The 27,003-nt window shown below is 41.5% G+C and overlaps 4 protein-coding genes across 8 annotated transcripts in view; 1 reads left to right on the top strand and 3 right to left on the bottom strand.

Moving 5' to 3' along the window:
- Positions 1-27,003, top strand: part of LOC146613619 (SPRY domain-containing SOCS box protein 4-like) — an 87,451-nt gene that overhangs the window by 19,444 nt on the left and 41,004 nt on the right. The window contains exon 1 of one of the 5 annotated variants that reach the window (XM_085378154.1): positions 21,352-21,551. The exons of 3 other annotated variants lie outside the window; for them this stretch is intronic. The gene's annotated coding sequence lies outside the window, so the exon portion shown is untranslated. Of the gene's footprint in view, positions 1-21,351; positions 21,585-27,003 lie in introns of those variants that run through there. One more of the 5 variants, XM_085378150.1, reaches the window with a different exon arrangement.
- LOC146613623 (uncharacterized) lies at positions 8,396-9,805 on the bottom strand. The gene is made up of 3 exons (XM_085378869.1): positions 9,776-9,805; positions 9,015-9,491; positions 8,396-8,902 (listed from the first exon to the last, which is right to left on the bottom strand). The coding sequence occupies exons 1-3, from the start codon at positions 9,803-9,805 to the stop codon at positions 8,396-8,398; spliced, it is 1,014 nt and encodes a 337-aa protein (XP_085234995.1).
- On the bottom strand, positions 11,239-12,661 carry LOC146613622 (uncharacterized). Its single transcript, XM_085378875.1, has 3 exons — positions 12,632-12,661; positions 11,858-12,334; positions 11,239-11,745 (listed from the first exon to the last, which is right to left on the bottom strand). Exons 1-3 carry the CDS (start codon positions 12,659-12,661, stop codon positions 11,239-11,241), a joined length of 1,014 nt encoding a protein of 337 aa, XP_085235001.1.
- LOC146613621 (uncharacterized) lies at positions 14,098-15,520 on the bottom strand. Its single transcript, XM_085378874.1, has 3 exons — positions 15,491-15,520; positions 14,717-15,193; positions 14,098-14,604 (listed from the first exon to the last, which is right to left on the bottom strand). Exons 1-3 carry the CDS (start codon positions 15,518-15,520, stop codon positions 14,098-14,100), a joined length of 1,014 nt encoding a protein of 337 aa, XP_085235000.1.

Below are 27,003 nucleotides of genomic sequence, written 5' to 3'. Positions count from 1 at the left end.
TCATAACCAGCTGGCAGAGTGTTACATCCTCAGTCTTAGTTCTTATCTGTTCTTATAGACCTGCGATCTCTTTCCCTGCTATCTTCTGATTTGTTTAAGGGAAAAGAACGTACAGTTTCCTTGTCCAGTGTCCTTGCTATAAAAACGGTACCTGATAGGTTCTTCCTTCATGTGTTGTTAGCTGTCAGGTTCATCCGGAGCCTTGTGCTGTCTTTATTTTAAAGTTTGTAGAGTCACTGTTGTTTCTATTTTTTTCCTCTTTGTTCACCTTGTTGCTCAAGGGAAAAACATCAGCGTGGTATTTTCACTCATCTTTTTATATTTATTTCTTTTTTTATAAAAGCATTCAAGCACACACTAGACTCCATTTCATAACGAGTGTACTGCAGCTCTTGGAGAACACTCAGGACAGAAACAGTATGTCATCCTGTCAGCACTTTGTGTTTTACTGCTGACATTATTCTGGGTAAAACAAAGTTTGTGTGTTCAGAGGGTACAGAGAGCAAAAAAGGTTAAGAAAAGCAAAGTAAAAAGACTGAGGACTCTGTGAAGCCAATAAATGTGCAGTAAGAATGGACAAATGGAGGGCAGATGCAAGGCATGAAGCAGGTACAGAGATATTGAGACAGACGGCCATTCAGCGATACAGACAGTTGTGAACCAGCTGTTTGTCAGCTGTTCCTCATCATCTTTTCCACGATACAACAGGTGGTTGTATTCGGCCGACAGATGCCGGCAATTTGTGGCGGCGGGATGCAGTAAGTGCCAGTTCATTTTTGGTTTTCTGGCTGATTTGTCTGCATCTGTGACGCATCAGAGCAATTAATTAATCAAGCATTTACTTTGAACCCATTTTAGGCAAAAGGAAATTAACTGCAAGTTTGTGCCCGTGTCTCAAGATTTGCTTCTTTGTTTTTTGAGCAAGCAAACGGAATATTTGGGGGTTTTGTTCTGTTGGTTGGCGAAGGAATGCAACCTTGAAAACCTATCCTGGTTTCTAGACAAAATTGTTGCTTTATGATTAAGAAAATAGTTCATTTTATTAAGACATGAAACATAATCCTTGCGTGCAGTCTTGTGGGGGTTGAGAGGTTTGAGGATGTTTGTGCACACCTTCCATAATCCAGTCGGTCCTTTGTGTGGTTAAAGGATTAGTAGCTATTTGAAATGTTTGGGTATCCCATGCTTGAGATGGGGAAATCTTCCAATATGTTTTCACTACCTTTTTAAAGAGACTTTTTTTTCCCCCCCCCATTACAGTCGTGACATAAAAGAAAAATTCTGGTGTAATGCATCTCTTGTATACAGAAGAGTGGCCCTAGGGAAATATTTGGCCCTGTCGAGGCTGAAGGAGAGGATGGATAAATGACAGGGAGCTGGAGCGTTGAGGAAGGCAGAGGAGATATGGAAACGATGGAGCAGTTGATAGGGAGTTCGTTATTCTGTTCCTATATTTGGCTCTCTATATTATCCTCTCTTATTCTTACAGTGGAGACATCCTCTGTGTAGGCCTACAGCCTACTGAAATCTGTCGCCGGCGTGCTTGTATCTGTGCGCGTGCCTCCTCAGTACTTCTGTAGTTGTCATGGCAACATTACATCTTCTGGCATATGGTGGTGGTGGGGGGGTTAAGTGGGTTTGATGTAAAAGGAGCCAAGGTGTTTTGTTTTCAGAAGGATATATTCATCAGTTTGACCTTTCACCTCACCAGATCAGCAGTGTGAATGTTTGAGGTGCCTTCATTTAGAATTCTTTATTTTTTGGTCTCATCTCGTTGCAGTGAGCCCCGCCTTCATTTGACTTGCCAGCACAAAACTAAACAGTCACTTGGAGCTTGTAGTGTTTGAATGTTTGCTGACACACTAATCCTCCACTGCCGCTCAGCGTTTTCTCTCTTTCTTTCTCGTTCCTGCCCATGGAGTGAGAGGAGAGAGTCGATGCACACTGTCACCTGATCGTTTTTCATTTTTAAATTTTATTTAATTTATTAAATTTTCTCCCAGTGTTCTCAAAGTATGGTGCTCAGGCCATTGGCAGCAATTGGTAACGTTTTAACCAGCCTGTGAAAGCTTTCCTGTGCTATTCATTCATTCGCAGTTTGTGTCATATTATGATATAGCAGCCTAGGAAGAGACAAAGAGAACGGCATGAGTAATGTTTAAAAAGAATATACACCACAATTACCAATACTGATACAGACTGTCGAGAACTTGTCAGCGCTCATCTTCCTTTAGCAGCCACAACCTTGAAACACAAACATTGGGGGTCTTGTATAGATCTTGTATAGAAACTAGACTGAGTGTGCAAAACGCAGGACACACATTGTTTCAAAACATGTATTCATTGCTATAAGGAAATAGTAGTAGAAAGGTTATGTATCAATACAACTTTTTCCAAAACCCAACGATAAAGAACGATAAAGAAAATCAGACAAAATGTTTTGCTATCACTAAAAATATTGACTTCATGTTGACTGATTAATGAGTTAATTTTTTAGCACTTGAGTTGCACGTAGAAGAGCACAACTACTACTGTCCTTAACACAGAATGGAAATATTTGACATCCTTCCAACAGAGCACATAGTGCTGATTGGTTTTGCAACAGTTTCCATTTTGCACGTTAATTGGAAATGGAAAAGGAATTAAAACAGTTTACCCAGACAGCCCTATTGCACTGATGAGCAGCTAGATAAATCAGAATTTGTATAACCAGCGAGCGAGTTATGAACATGTGTGATAACCACGTTTTAAAAGACTTGTCTAATACTTTGATTTGCTCATGAGATTGTCATTTGTCTCAATAGAATAATGGTTACATAGTTCTTATAATTATGGTGCCTTATACAAACCATTTTTTAAAAACTCAGTGGAATAGTTGAAAAAATTGATGGACTGCATAAATCTTTATTAATTTAGTAAGCCTTTGGGAAACACTGAGAATTAAAAGTTCCCAAACATTTGTGGTTTGGGTTTTTCCTGGTAGAATCAAGTATAATTTGAGCGTAATATCACTACCTTGGTTTCAATGCAATGGTAAAAATAGGAGCAGAGAAAACTGAATGAGCTGTAGAGTGATGAAGATTATTAGAGAGGTCAAAAACTGAGATGGACAGAGAGTGACACCTGCAGAGAGATGCTAATCCCAGAGTAAAGTGGATTACCGTAGCAGCCTCGTGCTCCCTCCCACTCTGTCTAGAGGAAATGGAGCTGCCGTAAGATGCTAAATTGCTGTGGGCTGATAAACTGCTGTCTGTGCTGCTGTGTTCACCAGAATGCTGCTCGATAGCACTCAACACTAAAACTCTTCTTTAATCGTTCTGACGTCGCCCACGTGTCGATATAGTATCCGAGTGTGTGGCTGCTGCATCTCGAGTCTGTACCGCGCACGAGTTCACAGACACATTTATTAAAGTACCTTAGCAGAGAGTTATTGAACAACCTGTGTTCATTCAGATTTAATGTTTCCCATCTATACTGAAAACTGAGTCATGACAATACTGAATTCAACCCTTTAAAGCCTGAGCTGTGAAATAATTGCCAGAAAATTAACTTTTTTTTTGAAAATGGAGTGCCTATTGAACCTTTATTGAAACCTTCTACATCGTGATGATGTAGAAGTCTCGAAAACATACACTAATAGCAGTATTGAGTTTTGATTAGCTTGCACCCGTGCACATCAGCACAGATAGCATAGAGTACCCGTTTGCGTTAATAATGCACCATGAAACACGGGAAGACATGGAAGGAGAAGATGACTGACAAACATGAAAGCAAACTACACATAATTTTGTGTATAGGAAAACTCAACAGGCTATAATGAATCCTTTTAAAATATGAACAGTTTTTTAAAATCTTTTTGATCCCTGCAGTATTTTATAAATTTGTAATTTATTATATGAATTAAAAACATATTGTACATCTTGCTAGTACTGCCTTGGACCAGGTTGTTCAGAGATGCTCTTCTGCATACTTTAGTTTATTTGAGTTTTGTTTCCTTGTTATCAGCTCAAAGCAGTCTGGCCATTTTCCTCTGACCTCTGATATTAACAACGCGTTTTCATTCAGAGAAGTGCTGCTCATGGGATTTTTTTTTTTCCTCCACACCATTCTCTGTAAACCCTAGATATGGTGTGTGGGAAAATCCCAGTAGATCAGCAGTTTCTGAAACACTCAGACCAACTCGTCAGGCATCAACAACCATGACGTGTTCAAAGTCACTCAGATGACCTTTCTTAATTTTTAAGCTCAACAAGTCATCTTGACCTGCACGTCTAAATGTGTTGAATTGCTACCATTATATTTGTATTAACGAACAGGTGTGACTAACAAAGTGGCCGGTGAGCATATATTGCGGTGATGTGCAATAGTTGGCAGTCTTTAGTTGCTCCTGTGACCTTGAATCCTACAGTTGCATGTAAATATGTAGAAACATTGAGCAACAAAGGTGAAAACAACACGCACACCAAACTTGGGAGGAGGAAAAAAAAAGACCTGTCTGTGGATGCTAACACTACGGTTGTCGCAGAGTATGACAAGAACAGAGTGCGTGTCACCTGTTGTGACAGGGCTAATATCGCATTTTGTAAATGGGTCCCTTTGCTGAGTGTGACATGTGGTAAATGGAAAATATGGAACTCTGGGTTTGATGGAAGCGTTAATGGTGCTCTGACAGATTATATGACCTACACAGGCTTTGAATGCAGAACACAAAGATGAAAGAAAAGGCACTTAGGAACATGCTGTAGTCTGTGTATATAAATATATTATTTATACTTGCTCAGAGCTGTCCTGATAACTTTTGGTTTATTGATGACTGTCAACCTTAACATTTGTGCGTTTGACAGACATTTCACCCTGGTCCCGGCCTCGTCAGTTCCACGTTGAATACAGAGTCGATGTTAGTCGACGTTAGGGCTGCCACAAACGATTATTTTGATAGTCGACTAGTCACCGATTATTTTTGCGATTAGTCGACTAATCAGATCATGCATCCATCGGACGTAAAACGTACAGCTTATTGCACCAGCATGCATCTGCTCTTATATAACTATCATTAGCTTACAGCTTGAAGTGTTTAAGGTATGTGCTAACTAAAAATAAAGACAAGATGATAGTTTATTAAATTTTAATGAAATTTGCAGATTGTTTCGGTGAAGTTTAATAAGCACCTTGCTATCTAAAATATAACAGGACACCGGAGTATATTCTCGAGTATCTCACACTTCTGATAATCAGCTGTCTGCTTGACGTTTATTCAGCTGTGTAAAAACTATAACTTTAGTCTCAGCCAAACCGATTTACTCAGGAACAAATAAAATACTAAAAAAAGCCAAACAATAATTTTTTTAAGTTATCTAAGTGACTTATATATCTTAACCTGAGTAGCGAAAGACGGCGGTGGGTTTGAAAACGATTTGCCGGGAGTCCGGTGTTCTCACGGGCTCTAGCTATCGAGCTAGTGGGTAACAGACGTCTCCGAAAACGTCAGAGCGCTTTTGAAAATATGTGGTGTCTTGATAAGCTGAGCAGATATTTGAGGTTTACACAGCTACATTCTCGCCTGAAAATATGTTAAATGTTTATTTTGTGACCCAGAAAGAATAATAAGAGTAATATTAAACTAACTAGCTGCCGCCATTGTTGGAAACTGAGCTGCGCTATGAATTCTGGGACAGAGCTACTTCTTCTTCGGGGTTTAACGGCAGCTGGCATCCTTGTACATGCAGTGCTGCCATCTTCTGTTTCAGTCCGTTATTACACTCTTAAATCCTACTACTTATTCCTGCGTCTTTTGTGATCTTACAAAGCTTCAAACGACGCGTCGACTATTAAATCAGTCGTCGACGATTTTGATAGTCGACTAATCGTGGCAGCCTTAATGTACGCTAAACAGAGTATGTGCACTGTGACCTGGATTTCGTTTTACTAAAAGTCAGCATGTGGGAACCTGTGAAGTCATCAGCCTCCATTTGAATACTTTTGCCACGTTTTATTTTACAGGAATGTTTTTCCATAACTTAGTGAAAAACTGCTTTGAAAGTTAGAGACTTAAGTATTTCCACAGTTTGACGTGATGTTAAAGTTCAGTAACGTAGTGAAGGAGATGCACTAAAGCCTGTGTGCCATTGGATTAGCCGTGTGTGTGTGTGGTATCAGTGTCTCCACTGATTACTTCTGTCTCACCTTTTTTATCTGATTGTCTGTCTGCATGTGTATCCGGTTTTCTTGTCATGACTCAGAATTCGAAACAGCAGTTAATTCAATGGAGAATAAAATGACTAGTGTAGGTTTTTTATGGATTTCCCACTGACCTCACACGCTGGTGGCACACACGGGTTCCAAGCATGCACCTGAATATCTGAGGTGCAGACACGAAGACAAGCGTGGGATTGCAAACATCCCATTGTAGCATCTCCAGCGCTGTCAAACCTTAATGTGATAAGAAAGATAAATCTATTCCACATATGACATGTTCATATGGCTGCAACACTCTGGAGATGACAAGCAGTCTAGAACTGTAGTAGTCTTAAAAAAACATGCTTATCTTTGAGACACAGCAGTGTGATAAGCAGTTTGATGTTGTGGACACAACTCTGTTGTTTTAAACAAGGTGCTGCGTCCAGTAATATAGCTTTGATGTTGTTGACGTTGTAGCCTGAGCACACGCTGAATGTCCAAAGCCGTCTTAGGTGACACTTAATGACTTCTTGCTGCAAAGGACTTGGTTTTCATAAGACATTTAATTGACTGGCAATACTGAAGTGTACTGAGGGCCTGCGGTCACATAGGAGTATGATTTTTCTAGCTCTCTGTGGACAGGAGACAGCCACCAATCAGACACGGATCTGTGCATGTATATGCATAAGTTAATGATTTAGGGTCTCTGTGGGATATAGAGACGGCACGTGGCAATGAGGGGTCAGCGGTGACAGACGCAGGCCAGCAGCTGTTAAAGGAAGGGAAGGAGGGGAGGAATAAAAGCGAGTATAAAAGGAGGAGTGGCAAGAGGAAGTGCTAGAGTGATGAATGGCTGGGCAGAGCTAGAGGGTAAAAAGGGTTGTGATGAAGGGTTTGGAGAGCAAAACGACAATGAGAAAAAGGCCAGTGGGTGGAGAGAGGGAGAGACGGTATCAACGGAAAAGATCTGAAATATATTTTTCAGTCTTAGTTCAAACACATTAAGAAGGCAATTATAGAGCTGAAATGAGACCGTTCAGTTGTGCTGCATATGTTTGCAAACGCTCGTGTAATGGAAACAAGTGTTCACACATGTGATTGCCTGTGATGGTCTTAAGCCACCTATTATCCCAGTATCAACCTCGGGGGATGAAGCTAAAATCTGTAGTTCTCCAAAAAAACGGTTAAGGCAGCTCCAGGTGAAAATGGCCGGCTCTTCAGCAAATGTGGGGAGGGGGATTTTATAACTTACCCTTTTAAAATGTATCATCCCTTAAATTTACACCTTAATAAGGATGTGGCTGCTTTAAATGAAAAGTGGGTGGAGACACGATAGTTATAGACGTTAGCCGTCGACTCCTGACTGTGGTGATGGTGCCTCTTGGTGCATTTTAATGCAGTTAATTAACATAATACGGCTTACTGTGCAGCCAATTGTAGAAACAGAGCATCCAAGAAGTCTGTTATGCTCAGGTCCTTTTTTTTTTTTTTTTTTTGCGTTGCATCCATGTTTGTGTGTTGGACCCAAAATGTGTTTGATACACTTATTAGCCAAGCCAGACAGCTTCAGCTGTCTTAGCCTTTCACCATCTTGGTCAAATACAGTCCAATACTAGCTCCTAAAACACAGAAGGCAACTGTTCACGTGGCTTATGTCTATCTTTTATATACAGTCTTTTGTTGTTATTATTAAATAAATCCTTTTTGATAATTTTGTCTTGTTCTCACATGTAGATCATTAAAAGGAAAGAAGATCAAATATGGAATAAAAGTTGAAGCTTAATATGCCTTCATTTTTTATACATTCTAGTAGGAGGCCTTTTCATTGCTAGTTTTCACCAATTCAAAGGCCTTGATAGTGCCATATGTCAGGTTTAGATATTTAGCACCCGAAAGCCACATTAATAAAGAAAATACATTTTTTTTTCTTGCTGGATCTCAGCAGTTACACACTAGTTTGTTGCCAGTATCCAGTTTAAGTGTGGTCATTAACTGCAACATGTTTCTTATCTTGGGGCTCTTTAAAATAAAGTCTGTCACTGTCAACTTAACCTTTATAAACTGTTAAACCTTTTTGACAGGAGACTCTTGATCACTTAAATGAGACTTATACTTTTTTAATAAATCTCTTCTGGACAAAAGTGTAATATTGTGTTATAGGTAAAAAACAATGATCCAAACAAAGACTGTAAGTTTAATGAAATTTCACACGTTTATTTTAAAATGAACAAAAAAGCTGCACAGGTTTGGAAAACAAGGGTAAATAGTAGGAGGGAGCACGAGAGACCGAGTAAGGTTGGGAGGAGGATTGGGGGAAGGTGTGGAGACTGAGGGTGTTGCGTAAAGAATAAGAGCTGGGTGAAGAGTAGGAAAAAGCACGAGAGGGTGGGTAAGGTAGGGAGGAGGTAGACTGGTTGAGTTGGGGCATAAGGACAGGGGGTAAAGGGCAAGAGTCGGAGGGAGTGAGAGGGATGGTAACCAGGCAGAGGTTTGGGTTTAGATCTTCAGTTGCTCTTTTATCTTCCATCTTCTCGTCACTTTTTCCCTCAAGGTTTTCTTCGATGTCCTCTTTTGTCTCCTGCTTTTCCTCCTCTTCTTCCTGCTTTTTCTTGTCCTTTCTTGGTTTGTCCGTTCCCTCCTCTTCTCCCTCGTGGTTTTCCAGTTTTTCCTCTTGGGAATTTGTTTCCAGGGTTTCTTCCTGGTGGTCAGCGTCGGGTGCAAGCTCCTATGTAGACAGAGTAAAATGTATTTCACTGAACTGTGACTCAGTCTGACAGAAGTTGTTAGGACCAAACATGACATTATGGTAAAGTGAAATGATAGCGGACACAGCTTACCTGAAGGACGTTCTTCCATTTGTCCAGATTTTCTTGTAAGTTCTCCATCAGAAGCTTGTTCTTAATTTGGAGCTCCTCCACTTTCTTCTTCTCCTCTTTCAGGCTCTTCTCGGTTGATTGCCACTTGCTGCTCCAGTGTTGTTCCCTGGTGTTTATCTCCATGTCTTTTATGGTCGATTCATGGAGGAGTTCTACCCAGGCTTTGGTTCGAGCTCTTCTTTTCTTCACACATCTTTGAAGCGCCTCATCCTTGAGTTTGAGCTCTTCTTGGAGGCTACTCACTTGCATTTTGTGAGCATCTTCAAGAACGGCAATCTTCTCCTTCAAAGATGCATTTTCCTCCTTTGCAGTCTTCAACTCCTGAGTGGCAAAATGGAGTGCATCTTTTAATTCTTGCACCGTTTCACTTCCAGCAATCTTGTTAGCTTCCTGCTGCTGTTTCATATCAGCAGCGCTAGTCTGCACTGGCCAAGATGCCTGAATGATAAAAACATAGTTAGAAAAATCAATCACAGTGTGATGTGTGGCATTAGAAAAGTTTAAGGTGACACAAGAAAAAGCAAAAACTGAGTCCTACAGATGTTATAAAACCACAAATGTTCACAGAGTTTTGTTAAAAGTGCTTACAGATGTTTAAGTATTACAAATGAAAGTTAAACTCCAAAGTGTACTCTGCTTCCTGAAGATTATGAAAGCTTTAGACACATTTTGAGCAAAAAATTCAAAAAATGCTTTTGCTTGCTCACACGAGAAAAGCTTACCAGATTTTCTGAGACAAATGTTGGGTCCATTTGGGCTCAGAAACACTGAAGAGTCGCTGTTACACTTGTTTAGCTGTCGATATTTTTCCAAAGCGTTCGTCGAGTCACAGCAAATAGCGAGAGATGCTTGTAGGTTCAGGTTGGTGTTTAGAAATGAAATATCCAGGTAAACACTGTGTTTGGAGAATCCTGTTCAAAAATCATCAGGCGATAGTGACAGCACTACCCAGGTGTTACCATGGAGCCCATGTTGTTTTGGTTTCTGTGTTCTTGTTGTTACTGACTGAACTTGAAGCTATTTAGCTATTTACTGTGATTAAAAATCAAAACTAGTTTCAATCAGAAAGGGTCCTTTGGGTGTAGCAACCTTTTCACTTAATCCTCAGGGGACCCGTGAGGCTTTCTGTCCTATACCTTTCATTACTTTCACCTCCAGCCTCACCTGAACTGTTTTGAGCCGTAAAATGTGCTGTGCAAAGATCTCCAATCCATGTTTTAAGAGAAGTGTTTTACAAGCAAATCTGGTTTTCAGATTCTGGGTTTCTCGGTTTGCTACCAGAATTTATATGAATAAAGAAATTTCTGCTCCATGTTAGCCGTCGACTCCTGACTGTGGTGATGGTGCCTCTTGGTGCATTTTAATGCAGTTAATTAACATAATGCGGCTTACTGTGCAGCCAATTGTAGAAACAGAGCATCCAAGAAGTCTGTTATGCTCAAGTCCTTTTTTTTTTTTTTTTTGCGTTGCATCCATGTTTGTGTGTTGGACCCAAAATGTGTTTGATACACTTATTAGCCAAGCCAGACAGCTTCAGCTGTCTTAGCCTTTCACCATCTTGGTCAAATACAGTCCAATACTAGCTCCTAAAACACAGAAGGCAACTGTTCACGTGGCTTATGTCTATCTTTTATATACAGTCTTTTGTTGTTATTATTAAATAAATCCTTTTTGATAATTTTGTCTTGTTCTCACATGTAGATCATTAAAAGGAAAGAAGATCAAATATGGAATAAAAGTTGAAGCTTAATATGCCTTCATTTTTTATACATTCTAGTAGGAGGCCTTTTCATTGCTAGTTTTCACCAATTCAAAGGCCTTGATAGTGCCATATGTCAGGTTTAGATATTTAGCACCCGAAAGCCACATTAATAAAGAAAATACATTTTTTTTTCTTGCTGGATCTCAGCAGTTACACACTAGTTTGTTGCCAGTATCCAGTTTAAGTGTGGTCATTAACTGCAACATGTTTCTTATCTTGGGGCTCTTTAAAATAAAGTCTGTCACTGTCAACTTAACCTTTATAAACTGTTAAACCTTTTTGACAGGAGACTCTTGATCACTTAAATGAGACTTATACTTTTTTAATAAATCTCTTCTGGACAAAAGTGTAATATTGTGTTATAGGTAAAAAACAATGATCCAAACAAAGACTGTAAGTTTAATGAAATTTCACACGTTTATTTTAAAATGAACAAAAAAGCTGCACAGGTTTGGAAAACAAGGGTAAATAGTAGGAGGGAGCACGAGAGACCGAGTAAGGTTGGGAGGAGGATTGGGGGAAGGTGTGGAGACTGAGGGTGTTGCGTAAAGAATAAGAGCTGGGTGAAGAGTAGGAAAAAGCACGAGAGGGTGGGTAAGGTAGGGAGGAGGTAGACTGGTTGAGTTGGGGCATAAGGACAGGGGGTAAAGGGCAAGAGTCGGAGGGAGTGAGAGGGATGGTAACCAGGCAGAGGTTTGGGTTTAGATCTTCAGTTGCTCTTTTATCTTCCATCTTCTCGTCACTTTTTCCCTCAAGGTTTTCTTCGATGTCCTCTTTTGTCTCCTGCTTTTCCTCCTCTTCTTCCTGCTTTTTCTTGTCCTTTCTTGGTTTGTCCGTTCCCTCCTCTTCTCCCTCGTGGTTTTCCAGTTTTTCCTCTTGGGAATTTGTTTCCAGGGTTTCTTCCTGGTGGTCAGCGTCGGGTGCAAGCTCCTATGTAGACAGAGTAAAATGTATTTCACTGAACTGTGACTCAGTCTGACAGAAGTTGTTAGGACCAAACATGACATTATGGTAAAGTGAAATGATAGCGGACACAGCTTACCTGAAGGACGTTCTTCCATTTGTCCAGATTTTCTTGTAAGTTCTCCATCAGAAGCTTGTTCTTAATTTGGAGCTCCTCCACTTTCTTCTTCTCCTCTTTCAGGCTCTTCTCGGTTGATTGCCACTTGCTGCTCCAGTGTTGTTCCCTGGTGTTTATCTCCATGTCTTTTATGGTCGATTCATGGAGGAGTTCTACCCAGGCTTTGGTTCGAGCTCTTCTTTTCTTCACACATCTTTGAAGCGCCTCATCCTTGAGTTTGAGCTCTTCTTGGAGGCTACTCACTTGCATTTTGTGAGCATCTTCAAGAACGGCAATCTTCTCCTTCAAAGATGCATTTTCCTCCTTTGCAGTCTTCAACTCCTGAGTGGCAAAATGGAGTGCATCTTTTAATTCTTGCACCGTTTCACTTTCAGCAATCTTGTTAGCTTCCTGCTGCTGTTTCATATCAGCAGCGCTAGTCTGCACTGGCCAAGATGCCTGAATGATAAAAACATGCACGTAGTCCATAGTTAGAAAAATCAATCACAGTGTGATGTGTGGCATTAGAAAAGTTTAAGGTGACACAAGAAAAAGCAAAAACTGAGTCCTACAGATGTTATAAAACCACAAATGTTCACAGAGTTTTGTTAAAAGTGCTTACAGATGTTTAAGTATTACAAATGAAAGTTAAACTCCAAAGTGTACTCTGCTTCCTGAAGATTATGAAAGCTTTAGACACATTTTGAGCAAAAAATTCAAAAAATGCTTTTGCTTGCTCACACGAGAAAAGCTTACCAGATTTTCTGAGACAAATGTTGGGTCCATTTGGGCTCAGAAACACTGAAGAGTCGCTGTTACACTTGTTTAGCTGTCGATATTTTTCCAAAGCGTTCGTCGAGTCACAGCAAATAGCGAGAGATGCTTGTAGGTTCAGGTTGGTGTTTAGAAATGAAATATCCAGGTAAACACTGTGTTTGGAGAATCCTGTTCAAAAATCATCAGGCGATAGTGACAGCACTACCCAGGTGTTACCATGGAGCCCATGTTGTTTTGGTTTCTGTGTTCTTGTTGTTACTGACTGAACTTGAAGCTATTTAGCTATTTACTGTGATTAAAAATCAAAACTAGTTTCAATCAGAAAGGGTCCTTTGGGTGTAGCAACCTTTTCACTTAATCCTCAGGGGACCCGTGAGGCTTTCTGTCCTATACCTTTCATTACTTTCACCTCCAGCCTCACCTGAACTGTTTTGAGCCGTAAAATGTGCTGTGCAAAGATCTCCAATCCATGTTTTAAGAGAAGTGTTTTACAAGCAAATCTGGTTTTCAGATTCTGGGTTTCTCGGTTTGCTACCAGAATTTATATGAATAAAGAAATTTCTGCTCCATGTTAGCCGTCGACTCCTGACTGTGGTGATGGTGCCTCTTGGTGCATTTTAATGCAGTTAATTAACATAATGCGGCTTACTGTGCAGCCAATTGTAGAAACAGAGCATCCAAGAAGTCTGTTATGCTCAAGTCCTTTTTTTTTTTTTTTTTTTTGCGTTGCATCCATGTTTGTGTGTTGGACCCAAAATGTGTTTGATACACTTATTAGCCAAGCCAGACAGCTTCAGCTGTCTTAGCCTTTCACCATCTTGGTCAAATACAGTCCAATACTAGCTCCTAAAACACAGAAGGCAACTGTTCACGTGGCTTGTGTCTATCTTTTATATACAGTCTTTTGTTGTTATTATTAAATAAATCCTTTTTGATAATTTTGTCTTGTTCTCACATGTAGATCATTAAAAGGAAAGAAGATCAAATATGGAATAAAAGTTGAAGCTTAATATGCCTTCATTTTTTATACATTCTAGTAGGAGGCCTTTTCATTGCTAGTTTTCACCAATTCAAAGGCCTTGATAGTGCCATATGTCAGGTTTAGATATTTAGCACCCGAAAGCCACATTAATAAAGAAAATACATTTTTTTTTCTTGCGGGATCTCAGCAGTTACACACTAGTTTGTTGCCAGTATCCAGTTTAAGTGTGGTCATTAACTGCAACATGTTTCTTATCTTGGGGCTCTTTAAAATAAAGTCTGTCACTGTCAACTTAACCTTTATAAACTGTTAAACCTTTTTGACAGGAGACTCTTGATCACTTAAATGAGACTTATACTTTTTTAATAAATCTCTTCTGGACAAAAGTGTAATATTGTGTTATAGGTAAAAAACAATGATCCAAACAAAGACTGTAAGTTTAATGAAATTTCACACGTTTATTTTAAAATGAACAAAAAAGCTGCACAGGTTTGGAAAACAAGGGTAAATAGTAGGAGGGAGCACGAGAGACCGAGTAAGGTTGGGAGGAGGATTGGGGGAAGGTGTGGAGACTGAGGGTGTTGCGTAAAGAATAAGAGCTGGGTGAAGAGTAGGAAAAAGCACGAGAGGGTGGGTAAGGTAGGGAGGAGGTAGACTGGTTGAGTTGGGGCATAAGGACAGGGGGTAAAGGGCAAGAGTCGGAGGGAGTGAGAGGGATGGTAACCAGGCAGAGGTTTGGGTTTAGATCTTCAGTTGCTCTTTTATCTTCCATCTTCTCGTCACTTTTTCCCTCAAGGTTTTCTTCGATGTCCTCTTTTGTCTCCTGCTTTTCCTCCTCTTCTTCCTGCTTTTTCTTGTCCTTTCTTGGTTTGTCCGTTCCCTCCTCTTCTCCCTCGTGGTTTTCCAGTTTTTCCTCTTGGGAATTTGTTTCCAGGGTTTCTTCCTGGTGGTCAGCGTCGGGTGCAAGCTCCTATGTAGACAGAGTAAAATGTATTTCACTGAACTGTGACTCAGTCTGACAGAAGTTGTTAGGACCAAACATGACATTATGGTAAAGTGAAATGATAGCGGACACAGCTTACCTGAAGGACGTTCTTCCATTTGTCCAGATTTTCTTGTAAGTTCTCCATCAGAAGCTTGTTCTTAATTTGGAGCTCCTCCACTTTCTTCTTCTCCTCTTTCAGGCTCTTCTCGGTTGATTGCCACTTGCTGCTCCAGTGTTGTTCCCTGGTGTTTATCTCCATGTCTTTTATGGTCGATTCATGGAGGAGTTCTACCCAGGCTTTGGTTCGAGCTCTTCTTTTCTTCACACATCTTTGAAGCGCCTCATCCTTGAGTTTGAGCTCTTCTTGGAGGCTACTCACTTGCATTTTGTGAGCATCTTCAAGAACGGCAATCTTCTCCTTCAAAGATGCATTTTCCTCCTTTGCAGTCTTCAACTCCTGAGTGGCAAAATGGAGTGCATCTTTTAATTCTTGCACCGTTTCACTTTCAGCAATCTTGTTAGCTTCCTGCTGCTGTTTCATATCAGCAGCGCTAGTCTGCACTGGCCAAGATGCCTGAATGATAAAAACATGCACGTAGTCCATAGTTAGAAAAATCAATCACAGTGTGATGTGTGGCATTAGAAAAGTTTAAGGTGACACAAGAAAAAGCAAAAACTGAGTCCTACAGATGTTATAAAACCACAAATGTTCACAGAGTTTTGTTAAAAGTGCTTACAGATGTTTAAGTATTACAAATGAAAGTTAAACTCCAAAGTGTACTCTGCTTCCTGAAGATTATGAAAGCTTTAGACACATTTTGAGCAAAAAATTCAAAAAATGCTTTTGCTTGCTCACACGAGAAAAGCTTACCAGATTTTCTGAGACAAATGTTGGGTCCATTTGGGCTCAGAAACACTGAAGAGTCGCTGTTACACTTGTTTAGCTGTCGATATTTTTCCAAAGCGTTCGTCGAGTCACAGCAAATAGCGAGAGATGCTTGTAGGTTCAGGTTGGTGTTTAGAAATGAAATATCCAGGTAAACACTGTGTTTGGAGAATCCTGTTCAAAAATCATCAGGCGATAGTGACAGCACTACCCAGGTGTTACCATGGAGCCCATGTTGTTTTGGTTTCTGTGTTCTTGTTGTTACTGACTGAACTTGAAGCTATTTAGCTATTTACTGTGATTAAAAATCAAAACTAGTTTCAATCAGAAAGGGTCCTTTGGGTGTAGCAACCTTTTCACTTAATCCTCAGGGGACCCGTGAGGCTTTCTGTCCTATACCTTTCATTACTTTCACCTCCAGCCTCACCTGAACTGTTTTGAGCCGTAAAATGTGCTGTGCAAAGATCTCCAATCCATGTTTTAAGAGAAGTGTTTTACAAGCAAATCTGGTTTTCAGATTCTGGGTTTCTCGGTTTGCTACCAGAATTTATATGAATAAAGAAATTTCTGCTCCATGTTAGCCGCCTTTAAAGTAAGTAGCAATAATAATAACAGTAGGTAAATATTGCACTGTACCTTTTGCACTGTGAAGGATGAAATACCATTAGGTAAAAAAAAAAAAAAAAAAAGAGAGAGAAATCCAGCTTTAATTAAGTTACAAAAGAACAAAACAGTCAGGTTTGGCCTCAGAAAGACAGAAATGTGTATGGTACAGGCTGGACAGTAAAGCTACCTGGCACTGACGGTGTAAAGTGAGGAGCCTGAAAGGGAGAAAACTGCATGAGTGCACTGCAAACTGAGATTGTGCCTCATTAAGTGAGCTTTCCTATAGTGAAACAGGACATGGTACGGTTGTGTTTTAATGGAGGGAGGAAGAGAAAGAGATTTGGGAGGGAAATGAAAGCAGCAGATCACTGTCTGTCCCTCCTGCTGCCTCCATTTACCATCATTGATTGTGCAGCCAGTCGGAATTAACGCCTACCTGCTGTACTCAGATGGTCAGCACTGATGTGTGCAAGAGGGAAAAGGAAATGTGCACCCTTTTTTCCCCTGTAAGCCTTTTATTTCACGCAGTATGACAGCTAAGTGTTGGTGAACTCTTCTTACACTAGGGACTATAAATGTCCACCTTCAAGGACGTATTCTTTCAAGATTTAAAGACGTGGACATCCCTCAGACATGAGGACATTTTGCGGGTAATTGCACCTTAGGTTCAAGGATGCGAGGTTAGTTAAAGAATGGTGGAAACTACTCAATATTGATGGCAGGTTGTGTGAACTGGTACCAAGAACCTCCAGGAGAAATCAAAACAACCTCAGTGTATTACTTTAGGAGTTATATGGGAAAACTGATGTCAATCTGTCGTCTGTCTGTAAAATATAAAGCTATAGGCCGCACCCAGCAAATTGAGATTAATAGAGAGACTGGTGACAGAAGACAGACAGCATCCACCTACCTCTAAATCTCACTAATTCAGATGATCTGTGTTTTGTTTAATTCCCACAAAACCCCAAATAAAAATAACATATTGTGGTTTTATGAAGGATTATATGTGGGACTACATCCTCTTTGTGATTTGGATCCATATAAAACAGCTGACTCTCATCTGTCCTCCATCAGCACACTTTTATTACCTTACTCCTGTCGCTTTTCCATCAGTACATAGTAATTCTACTGGTTATATCAAATATACATGTATATATATATTACCCTGTCCCTTTGACTGTCCTCACCCTTCACCCTGAAGCGGCACATTTCAAACCCTTTTTCTCTCATTTCTCCCACTTTTGTTCTCCCCTTCCATCCATCCGTCTCCCCCTCTCTGTTGATCCCTCCCCCCTGGGCGATGTGGACAGTTGGATGGCTTTGTGTTTGACACGCGTGTTGGTAGGACACACACACAAATGCACGGGCACACACACTTCCAGTTCCTATTGTCAATAAGATGCTCAGCTGTGAAGCCCCTAGCCCTAATTGTGTGGGGTAAGGACAGTGCCCTTATTGTCCTGCAGATTAGCGCATACGCACACCCACCCACACACACATGTGTCCTCAGACCCCATGGGGTCCCTTTAGAGTGGATGTGCCTTGAGGCAGAAAATCAGGGGCAATTTACGAAAGGGTCCGTTAGGGGATGGGGGATGTACCGCAGTCCTCAGCTTGAAGCTGTAATGTCAAACAGTTTCTTTGGTTTCTTATTTAGGATGACAGAAGTCAGTCTTGTGGTGTATTAATGGAAAAACATGCAAGAATTTGTTTTAGTGAAGCGTACTGACAATTTTCTCAGTGGCGTTGATGGATATGAGCCCTGAGATGCAGAAAATATAGAAAGCAGTTAACAGAAATCTTCCTACCCTGCACATTTCTCTTTGTAGCAGGATAAACATTAAAGTGATCAAACTCAGGGCAATTCGTTTCCTTGGTTTAGACACAATTACTTAAACAATGAAATCTCTATATAGTATAATAAAAGAAAGATTTTGTGTTTAACACCTAATGTTACTTTATCGCTCCTTCTTGGATTTTGCATACAGTGTGTTATTGCTGTCATGCTGGACAAATGCAATCAATTTGTGTGATCACTGGTTTGAAGCAAAGCCTCCCAAAACTAAAACCCGGAAAAGCCTCTTAGCCACAAGAATTAGGGGGCTGAGTTTGGGGGTTTGTATTTTAAATGCAAATTAGAAGTACATAAATTAAATAAACAAGAAAATATACCTTCACCTTGTGATTTGATGCACTGTGTTTACAGCTGATCCTAGACTATGATGACAGAATACAAAGGATTGCAGAAATTAAACAACCAGGAGTTCCACTTTATTTCATGTGAGTTTGTCTAAAAATAAACACGGGGAAATTCCAAACTCAGATACACTTTGATCAAAAAACAAAAAAGCTTTCTGTGGAAATGAAATCTCAGATTCTTTCCCAGATTTCTGACTTTCCTTTCTCACTCCTTCCTTGTTAGCCTACAGTGACCTGAAGCCTACAGTGAGTGCTTACATTCAAAACCACTGACCTTCGGTGGATGGTATTTAGAATAGTGGCAAGTCAGTAAAGACGCTGGTTTGAGTACATGCAGATGTATGAACACTGTGTAGGGCAAAGGTAATGTTTGTGACCCATTCAGGTGATCCATAGCCCCCAGTGTGTTTATACACATCTGTACATTTCCTCTTTTCCACCTCCAGCCTGAATGAAGCCAGTTAACTGGCTCTGACGTAAGTGTGTGTGTGGGGGGTAGTTCTCAGCACTCTGAGCCATGTTCATGTTAACATTTTAAAGACTTTAAGCATAGGCAAGTTACACAGTGACAGCACAAACAGGAAAAAGAGAACGTTCACCTTCAAAATAAAAGTTATAATATTTTTTCCTCTTAGGAATTTGTTTCCAATATAATAAAAGCAGTCATTTTCACCGCCAGGAACCACTCTCCAACTAGTTAAGGATTACACATGTTCCATTGTGACCAGAGGTTGTCATGACCACCTGACAACCTCTGCCCGTTATCCAGGCCTGTGTGACTGTGGTTTACCATTATATATCTCTTTTAATCTATAACTGTGTAAAACAGCAACTTGCTGGTTTAGTGGGCATAATTGCCAGACATTTCCTTGACTCTTAACAATGATGGAACATCTTGTAGAGACTTTAGAATTCCTGATTCAATCCCATAACAGAATGTTTTAGATAAAAAAAACAAAAAACATAGCAGCTATCCAAAAGCTATTCATGTAATCTAATCTGATCTTTCTTTATCTAACACACACACACACACACACACACACACACACACACACACACACACACACACACACACACACGCTGAACACTGCATCAGGGACAACTTGGGTAGCCAGGGACCAATCCAGTCGACCGTCTCTTCCACCTGAGCCACAGCCATCCTTCTCATTAGCCATCCAGCAGTAGCACCAAAACCATTTTCACACATGAAATATAGACACTTCAGGGATAATAAGATCTGGACATTGTCCCACATTCTCTGAAACTGCTATTTCTAACATGTACACACGAAAGAGGGCAATCCACTTCAGACGTGTTCTCACTACTGGAGTATTTCCACGCCCTGCCCTGGGCGAGAGGAGGTGTCTGGGTAGAACATATTTCGTTCACTGGTATTGAACTGCTACCTGCATTATTCTCACCTTGGAACAAATTGGTGCATTCTAACATCATACAAGTCTTTGTTGTTAGATATCAGGTAATGTCTAGTAAAATCCAGGGATGCAGTGAATGCTTTAAATGGTTAAATTCAGCAAAGCAATAAATATAGTCCCCAAAACTCTGAACTGTCCCTTGAAGTCTCGTTTGTGTTTTTGTTGCGGGGTGGTGGTGTTGTACATGAGCTCCTCATTAAACGCGACCTCACCGTTAGTTGTAGATGTTTGAAAGCAAAAGTCATACAAACCAAGATTTACTCTCACACAACTCTCTGTTATTGCAAATTGCGCTTGAATGCCTGAGCTGACATGTGATGTAATGATACAGTGGGAGATGTGTTGTCGTGTGGGTTTTAGTTCCCCGGTGGTCACACCAGTCCTGGGGAAAGTAAGCTCATACAGGAAGTGAGCTGGCAGGGCCCCGGTCCTGCAGGATTGCACATCCACACAACTATATATGTGTTAATGTGTCTGCGCGTGTGAGTCAGCAAACACGTGTGTGCCGTGTTTTCTAAATGCCACACGGTGATGAGAGAAAGATCCGAGGACAGAGTGTGAGGAGCTTGTGCGAGAGCTTTCCGGAATGTGCTTGTTTTGTCTGTAGTACTTTATTTACTTTCCTGATTTCTTAATTGACTGATGTAGCTGCAGGAAAAGGCTGATAAATGAACATAGTCATCGCATCACCTCAGAGTTATGCAGTAGTTATGCTGTAATTTGCAGTTGTGGGCAGATAAAGGAGGTGACAACAGGAAAGAGCAGCCGGCACAGAGTGTAATAGAGCAGAACAAAAGAGAGCGGGGGTCATCACCCAGACAGCACTGAATCTAATGTGCTAATTGCACACATGGAAAGTGGACAAAAAGGAACACTTGGTACTCAGCTACAGTAATCAAATACTGTGAAAACAATTATTTATTCTTTTAACCTTTTTTTTAAGATCTTTTGCTTAATATCTTTTGCAAGAATGTCGTCCTCGTGTGTTTAACTGTAGCTTTCCACGTACCAGTGCACGTAGGACACGACCTGCCTTTCTCACCTTATCGCCTGAAATGTGCACACGATCCGCTTGTGCACGTGTCGGGGTGGACGTGTACGTGAACATATGTGTCTGTGTGTGGCTCCAGCAGTCGGGGCGGGGGTTGGTGTGGTTGGTTGGCTCTGTGTGAGCTCTTTGTGAGAAGTGGGGAGTCGTGGGGGTGTACCGGGTGTTTCTCTCAGCTGCCTGCTGGTCTGGTTGCTGTTGGTAACTTTGCTTGATTAGATCAACGGATCGGCTTTCAGGCCTCTCTCCCGCTCCCCCACCCCACCCCCAGCTCTCCTCTCGGAAAGGCTGAAGTGGAACTGAAACTGGAGTGGTGCTAAAAGGCCGCGCGGAGCTGCGAGTTGCGGTGGAGGAAATCGTGACGGTGCTGCCTTGGAAACGCTTGTCGGAGTTCGAGCACAAGTGAGTTGGGGGAAGGTGGGGGGTAAGAAAAGAAGTGATAGCCTCAGGACAGATAAGCTCCAGGGAGAGAAAAGAGGGAGGGAACAAGGGAGGGAGGAGGAGGAGGAGGCAAGAGGGAGAGAGAGAGAGGTGGGAAGCTCTGAGGAAAGAAGTCTCTCTCTCTCTCTCGCTCTCTTTCTGTCTGTCCGACTTGCCGGCTGCTGCTTCTTCTTCCTCCTGTCTTCTTGGGTTTTCTGGCTGCCGGCGACTGGCTGGAGGAGTTTCAGCTTGTTTTTCGCCTGCCTTTCGGATTTGAACATGGACTCAGGCTGAACAGCTACGCGCACTGAGCTGTGAGAAGAGTCACTGGAGATTCCCCGTAAGCAGCTTGATCTGATCTGATGTCTACAAGGTGAAGTGTGTCTTTGCTCAAATATCCCGCTGAGGGAGATTGTTGCTATTTCAGGAGTGTGTGTACTTGTGGAAGAAACAGCAGCCTTAGAGCGATGAAGTGCTCTTTGTGACAGTTCATACAGGGATAGACGATGTAGGTTAAAAGTCGCTGTTAGTATGATTCATTTTTCATCATGTTTACGAGAGACGGTGATGAGCCTACGCATTGCTGCTTTTGCTGGAAACATTTCCTTCTCTTTTGGATGCTGCTTCACACTGAGCCTCTCCTCCCTCCGGCTCTCCCTCTTCTTGCTCACCTTCTGTCGCTTTTAATTCTCTTAATGGTCTCGAGGTCTCAGCTGGTCAGCTGGGATACCCCTGTGTGTGTATGTGTATTTGTGTGTCTGCTTGCGTGTGTGTGTGTGTGTGGGGAGGGGGGGCAGCTTTTGTTTGGGAGAGAGACAGTTGCGAGTTCTCAGATAAACTACCTCTGGATTTCCCCCCTGCTCACATGCAATAAGATAGATCCTGCTTTCTATTTTTAAACACTATTGTTTGTCTATATATTTATGAGCACCTGAGTGCTCGCTCCGCAGTAGCATTTCTGTCACTGTTGTGTTTAGTCTATGGATTGGGGCAGGAGGGCGTATTTGTGTAGTCCATTCTGGGATAGAGAGATAGCAGCTCTCCTTTCTGACTTTATCGTTTTGTTTTGTCAGCTGCTGACCGCTGTTTTCTCTCTGCTCCAACCCTTCCATTGTTTTTTGCTCCCTTAAGCTCTCTTTATTTCACTCAGATGCAGATCCATGCAGCTTTACTCCTTTGCAGCCGCTGCTATTTAACATTTTCTGATACCTTTTGTTGATTTTGTAATTCCTTTTTTGTCTTTCTCTTCTTAAAAACTAAGAGAAGTGTGGAGGGTTCTCAGTGTCATGCTGTGTCCCTCTCATTCTCTCTCACTCTGTGTGTGTGTGTGTGTGTGTGTGTGTGTGTGTGTGTGTGTGTGTGTGTGTGTGTGTGTGTGTGTGTGTGTGTGTGTGTGTGCTTTTCTCAATCAGATATCCGAGCAGAGCAGCATGTGAGCTGTGTCTGAATCCTAAAACATACAGTTTCCATTATTTTGGTTTTGCCAGTCCAGGTGTCTAAATCTCAAATATAACAAGTTGTTACACGATGCTGATCAGATGGAAATGTCAGGATGTTGGTCCAGCACGTTTGCCTAACTCAGATGGCATAAACAACTGAGTGAAATGCCATGAAGCTTTGGTTGCCATCATTAGATCAAAAAATGTAATTCAGCCAATGTTTTTATTTCATGACAGTCCCATTGTTATCAGCTGAATTTTGAGGTTTATCCTCATTACCAAATGTTGCTTAGCAAAAATGGTTAGCCATAAACTGCATCTAAGAGATGCAACTAGACGTCCTCCAGACATCAATTATTAATTCAAGCCTTGAGCTGGTCACAATGATAGGCCCACCCTAAAGCGTGCATTGCATTATTGTCCTTTTTGACTAATTGGGGTGTGCATTAAGAGTTCAACCTAGCCATCAGGTCATCAGCAAAGAGTGTAATGGCTTCACAGATCGTGGGAGCTGGAGGTCATTTTCCCATATGCTTCTGTAGTGCTGAGCTTTGTTTGCAGTCAGTAGTGTCGCCTCCTGCTGGTCAGTAAAAAGAATACACATGCCAGCCGCTTGAGCACTGATGTCATTTTTAAAGCCCAGAAGCCAATTTTTAGTTAGTGTGGCTAAAAAGGTAACATCACTCCTGTACGTCAGCATGTCAGTATGTTAACATGCTGCTATGGGTTTTTCCTTTATTAGAATTCTAAATGCGCGTTTTGCAGGTTGACTAATTAATAAACTTTTAGCTCCAAAAAACTCCCCAGTGTTTTATAGTTGTATAAACAGATTATCTGTGATTCAGAGTTTTCAACATCATTACATCATACAAGGTATATAAGTATATATGTTTTCAAAAATTCCTGGGTTGTGCTTTCACTTGTGTGGGTGTGACACGTTTCATCACACTAGTGGAAGCGGCTCAGCTAAGTGACCGAGGCAGCAGCAGTGCGTCAAATTCACACAGACTTTGATGCAGTTTCTTTACTGCTGGGGTTGTGAATCTGCCACAGCTGCCCCAGAAAGCTTTATGTATGGCATTGCCAAGGCCGTGTCTGTGTGTGGACACATGTGTCCATATGTCTGCGAGAGAGGGGTGAATAGGTTCTGCATAGCTGTCCATAAAGGGGTGCTCAATCACTGTGGCACTAATGGTCTTCCCTTAGGGCGCCATGGATTTTTAAGGTGTTGCGACAGGCATGGAAGAAGCATAGCAGCTTAGAAGCAGACAGCATCCTCTGCATCTTAGAGTTTCATAATGCTGGAAAGTAGATCAGTTTCAGTTCCTAAGTCACCCGTGATTCTGTTTAATATTAAGGTGAAAGAGCAGAGCACATTAATGTGAACCGAGCAGGAAGATGTAGGAGATGGAACATGATTCATTAGGGAACGTGGTTCCAGACAGCGTCTCTGTAAAGTTAACTCTGTAAAGAGTTAACACACTGATGGAACAAAGAAGGAGAGCGAGTGGGAATCCATCAAGAGCAATGCATCAGAGATGGAGTAAAAAAAAAGTGGGAAAAGGAAAAAGGCAGCCATTAACTTTCACGGTACATGTGTCATTGTATCTGTGAGAGAGTGTTTGTGACAGTGAGCATGTGCAATAGTATGCAGCTATGTCCGGAGTTTTGCAACCTGTGCTTTTTCTGCTTGCTGAGCTTGCATTGCAATGCCACACGCTAAACGCCATTACAAACTGATAGGGTGTCAGTTCTGCTAGTCTCCCTGGATTTAGTGGCACTGGAAGGCAGAAAGAGGGTAGCAGAGACAAATGGGTGAGGCAGCGGGAATGAGAGCTGAGAGAGAATTTAAGGAGAGTGTAGCAAATACAGGAAAGCTGTTGAAAACAGCTGTGTGAAGAGACAGGACAGCGAGAGGGTCAAACCTACAAAGGGTGACTGCGATAGAGAGTGGTAACGTCTCTTTCTGCTGAAGCCTAATAAGTCCAGAGGTGTCATCAGCTGGAGGAGTTTAAAATCCCAGTCCACTGTCTCTGTCTGTATTTTGACATCATGTTAGGAGCCAGACGGTACAGTTTATGTCTGGCTCTGGCATCTTCATCTACCCAGGGATTCCCTCAGTAGGAATGAATGTCAGCAATGTAGAGAGGATGGTAGTTTGTTTAATCTAGTGGGTACAGCTGTTGCTATGAAGAGATGCTGTATGTTATAAATGTGTGTTTGGGATTGTGTGTGAGTGCTGGTTTTGTACGCTGTGGTGCCCAGATGTCCTCCCAGGAGTGGAAAGTGGAAGAAGTGACCATTTTGTGATTCATTTTCAGACGTCACGAGAATGATGCAAAGTTGCAGTAATTTGGAGTGACAGGCAAGGTTCACATTTGGGCCTCGAACAAAAAGGCAAAGCAGGGTTGAGCAGAACAAAATCACGAGACACAAGTTTGTTTGCCTGCTCCAAAGCTTTACATTATTTCCTGATAGACTTCTGTGGCGCTGCGTGGTGAATTTGACACTAAAGAATAATTAATAGATATTTTAACTGTTTTTCTTTTTTTCTTGAAGCCAACCCATTGACATTCCTTCAGAGGGAAAAACAGACACCTCAATATGTCAGGAGGAAGCTGCTGAATTTCTTGTTCAGTAACTGAAACAGACACGTGAACTTTCAGCTCACTGCTCATTGTGTTTAAACGAATGCATCTGTTTGACTGAAGTTGAGTCTGGCTTTATTGCATGTCATAACCCTTTTGCACTAAATGAATGAGAATGTCTTAAATTGGCATTTTGGCAAATAGGCTAATTTGCTTTCTTGCAGATGAAGTAAATTAAGATTGAAAACGCCCCTGATAGAAAATTACAGCGAGCAGCCTGCATAGTTAGAAAAGAAAAGAAAAAAACTATTGAACTAACCAGCTGCTGATTACACTCCTTATATTAAACAGACAGATATAAGTGGTGTTTGTGGCAAGGCAGGTGAGTAAGTAGATTTCCAAAGAATATAATAATACGATAATACATATGATTTCTTCTGCTGTCGCTGTCTAAAGGTGGCTGTGACTCTCAGGCTAGACATTCATGAATGAACCGATAATCAGGAAGCTATTAGCCGTTATCCTTTGTAAACTTCTGCGTCGTTTCTTTAAAAGTCCTTGATTAACTGCCAAGCAAGTGCACACTCACAGTAAACACCGCCGCATTGAAGACTATGCTGAAGACTCGGGACAACTCGGTTTCTGTTAATCACAGTTTTATATTTAAACACAGCGCTCAGGGTTCTTGGCGTAATTTTTGTGGAAAAGCCCACAGACGTTTCTAGTCTGTTCTCAGAGGGTGGTGCAGTATGAGTGAGAGGTTCCTCGGCAGTTTCCTTTCCCTGTGTGTGAGCTGTCCCTGCATGCGTGTGTCTGTGTGAGTGACTTCAAAGCCTGTCTGCCCAGTCAGAGCTTGCTGGTCAGTTTCAAATGAAACGCAGTCCGTGAGACAGGCCGACACACTCGCACGCACTCGCACACACAGTGCACGCCTCTAATACAATGTTACATACTTACAGACACACACACCTCCCCCGAGCTTCCAGGTGGCTGCAGCTTGTTAGTGGTACAGCAGGAGAAGCCAGATGAAGCCAGCCCACACCAGCTGCACTGCCCTCTACCTGCCTTCTTATCTCATTCTTTCCCAACTTTTCTCCTCGCTGTTAGTGGAATTTCAGATTTCTATAGTTTTTTCTCTTTGTGTCATATCTTAAAGACGACTTTGCCGATCGTCTTTTTTTAGCTTTTTGTTCTTCGTTTTTTTTTCTAGTCTCTCTTCTGATCCTCCCTATCCTATCCTACCTTTGCATATTCCTTCCATATTAAAGCTAATCAAACCCCTAATTTAAACTTGTAAAAGTAAATTGATATCTCCTACCACAATAGTGGCGGTGCACAAACACGTACTATCTTGTGACATTATAGATCAAATGATTAATTGACCAAGAAAACAATAATCATGGAGTTATTAGAAAAAAACCTGCCTTCTTTTGCATGTGTGTGTATTTGGCACGTGCGTAGCTCTACGTCAGCTGCTGTCCACTCCATACCTGCTTAACTCTGACTGCATGAAGGGATGAGTGCAGTCTTAAAGGAGCCAGTAGCAGGAGAAGAGGAAGATGGAGGGAGGGAAAGTAAACAACAGATGGTGGAAGCATGTTGCTGCTACTCGCAGCAGTATGCCAGCCCACCACCAGCTTCTTGCGAGGTTACTATGCAACGGTGACCGTGACGATATGGAGGTCAGAGGTCAAGTGCCTCCTTGATGACGGCCCCGTAATGCCACGCGCCGTGCCAGACTGAACCAGCTGAGACACATGTATAA

This window comes from Diplotaxodon limnothrissa, linkage group LG18, assembly GCF_057381915.1.
Source record: "Diplotaxodon limnothrissa isolate DT_005_m linkage group LG18, D_limnothrissa_male_GT1.1, whole genome shotgun sequence".
Lineage (NCBI taxonomy): Eukaryota > Metazoa > Chordata > Actinopteri > Cichliformes > Cichlidae > Diplotaxodon > Diplotaxodon limnothrissa.
Note: the sequence above shows the minus strand (reverse complement) of the source record. Positions and strands in the feature narration are given on the sequence as shown.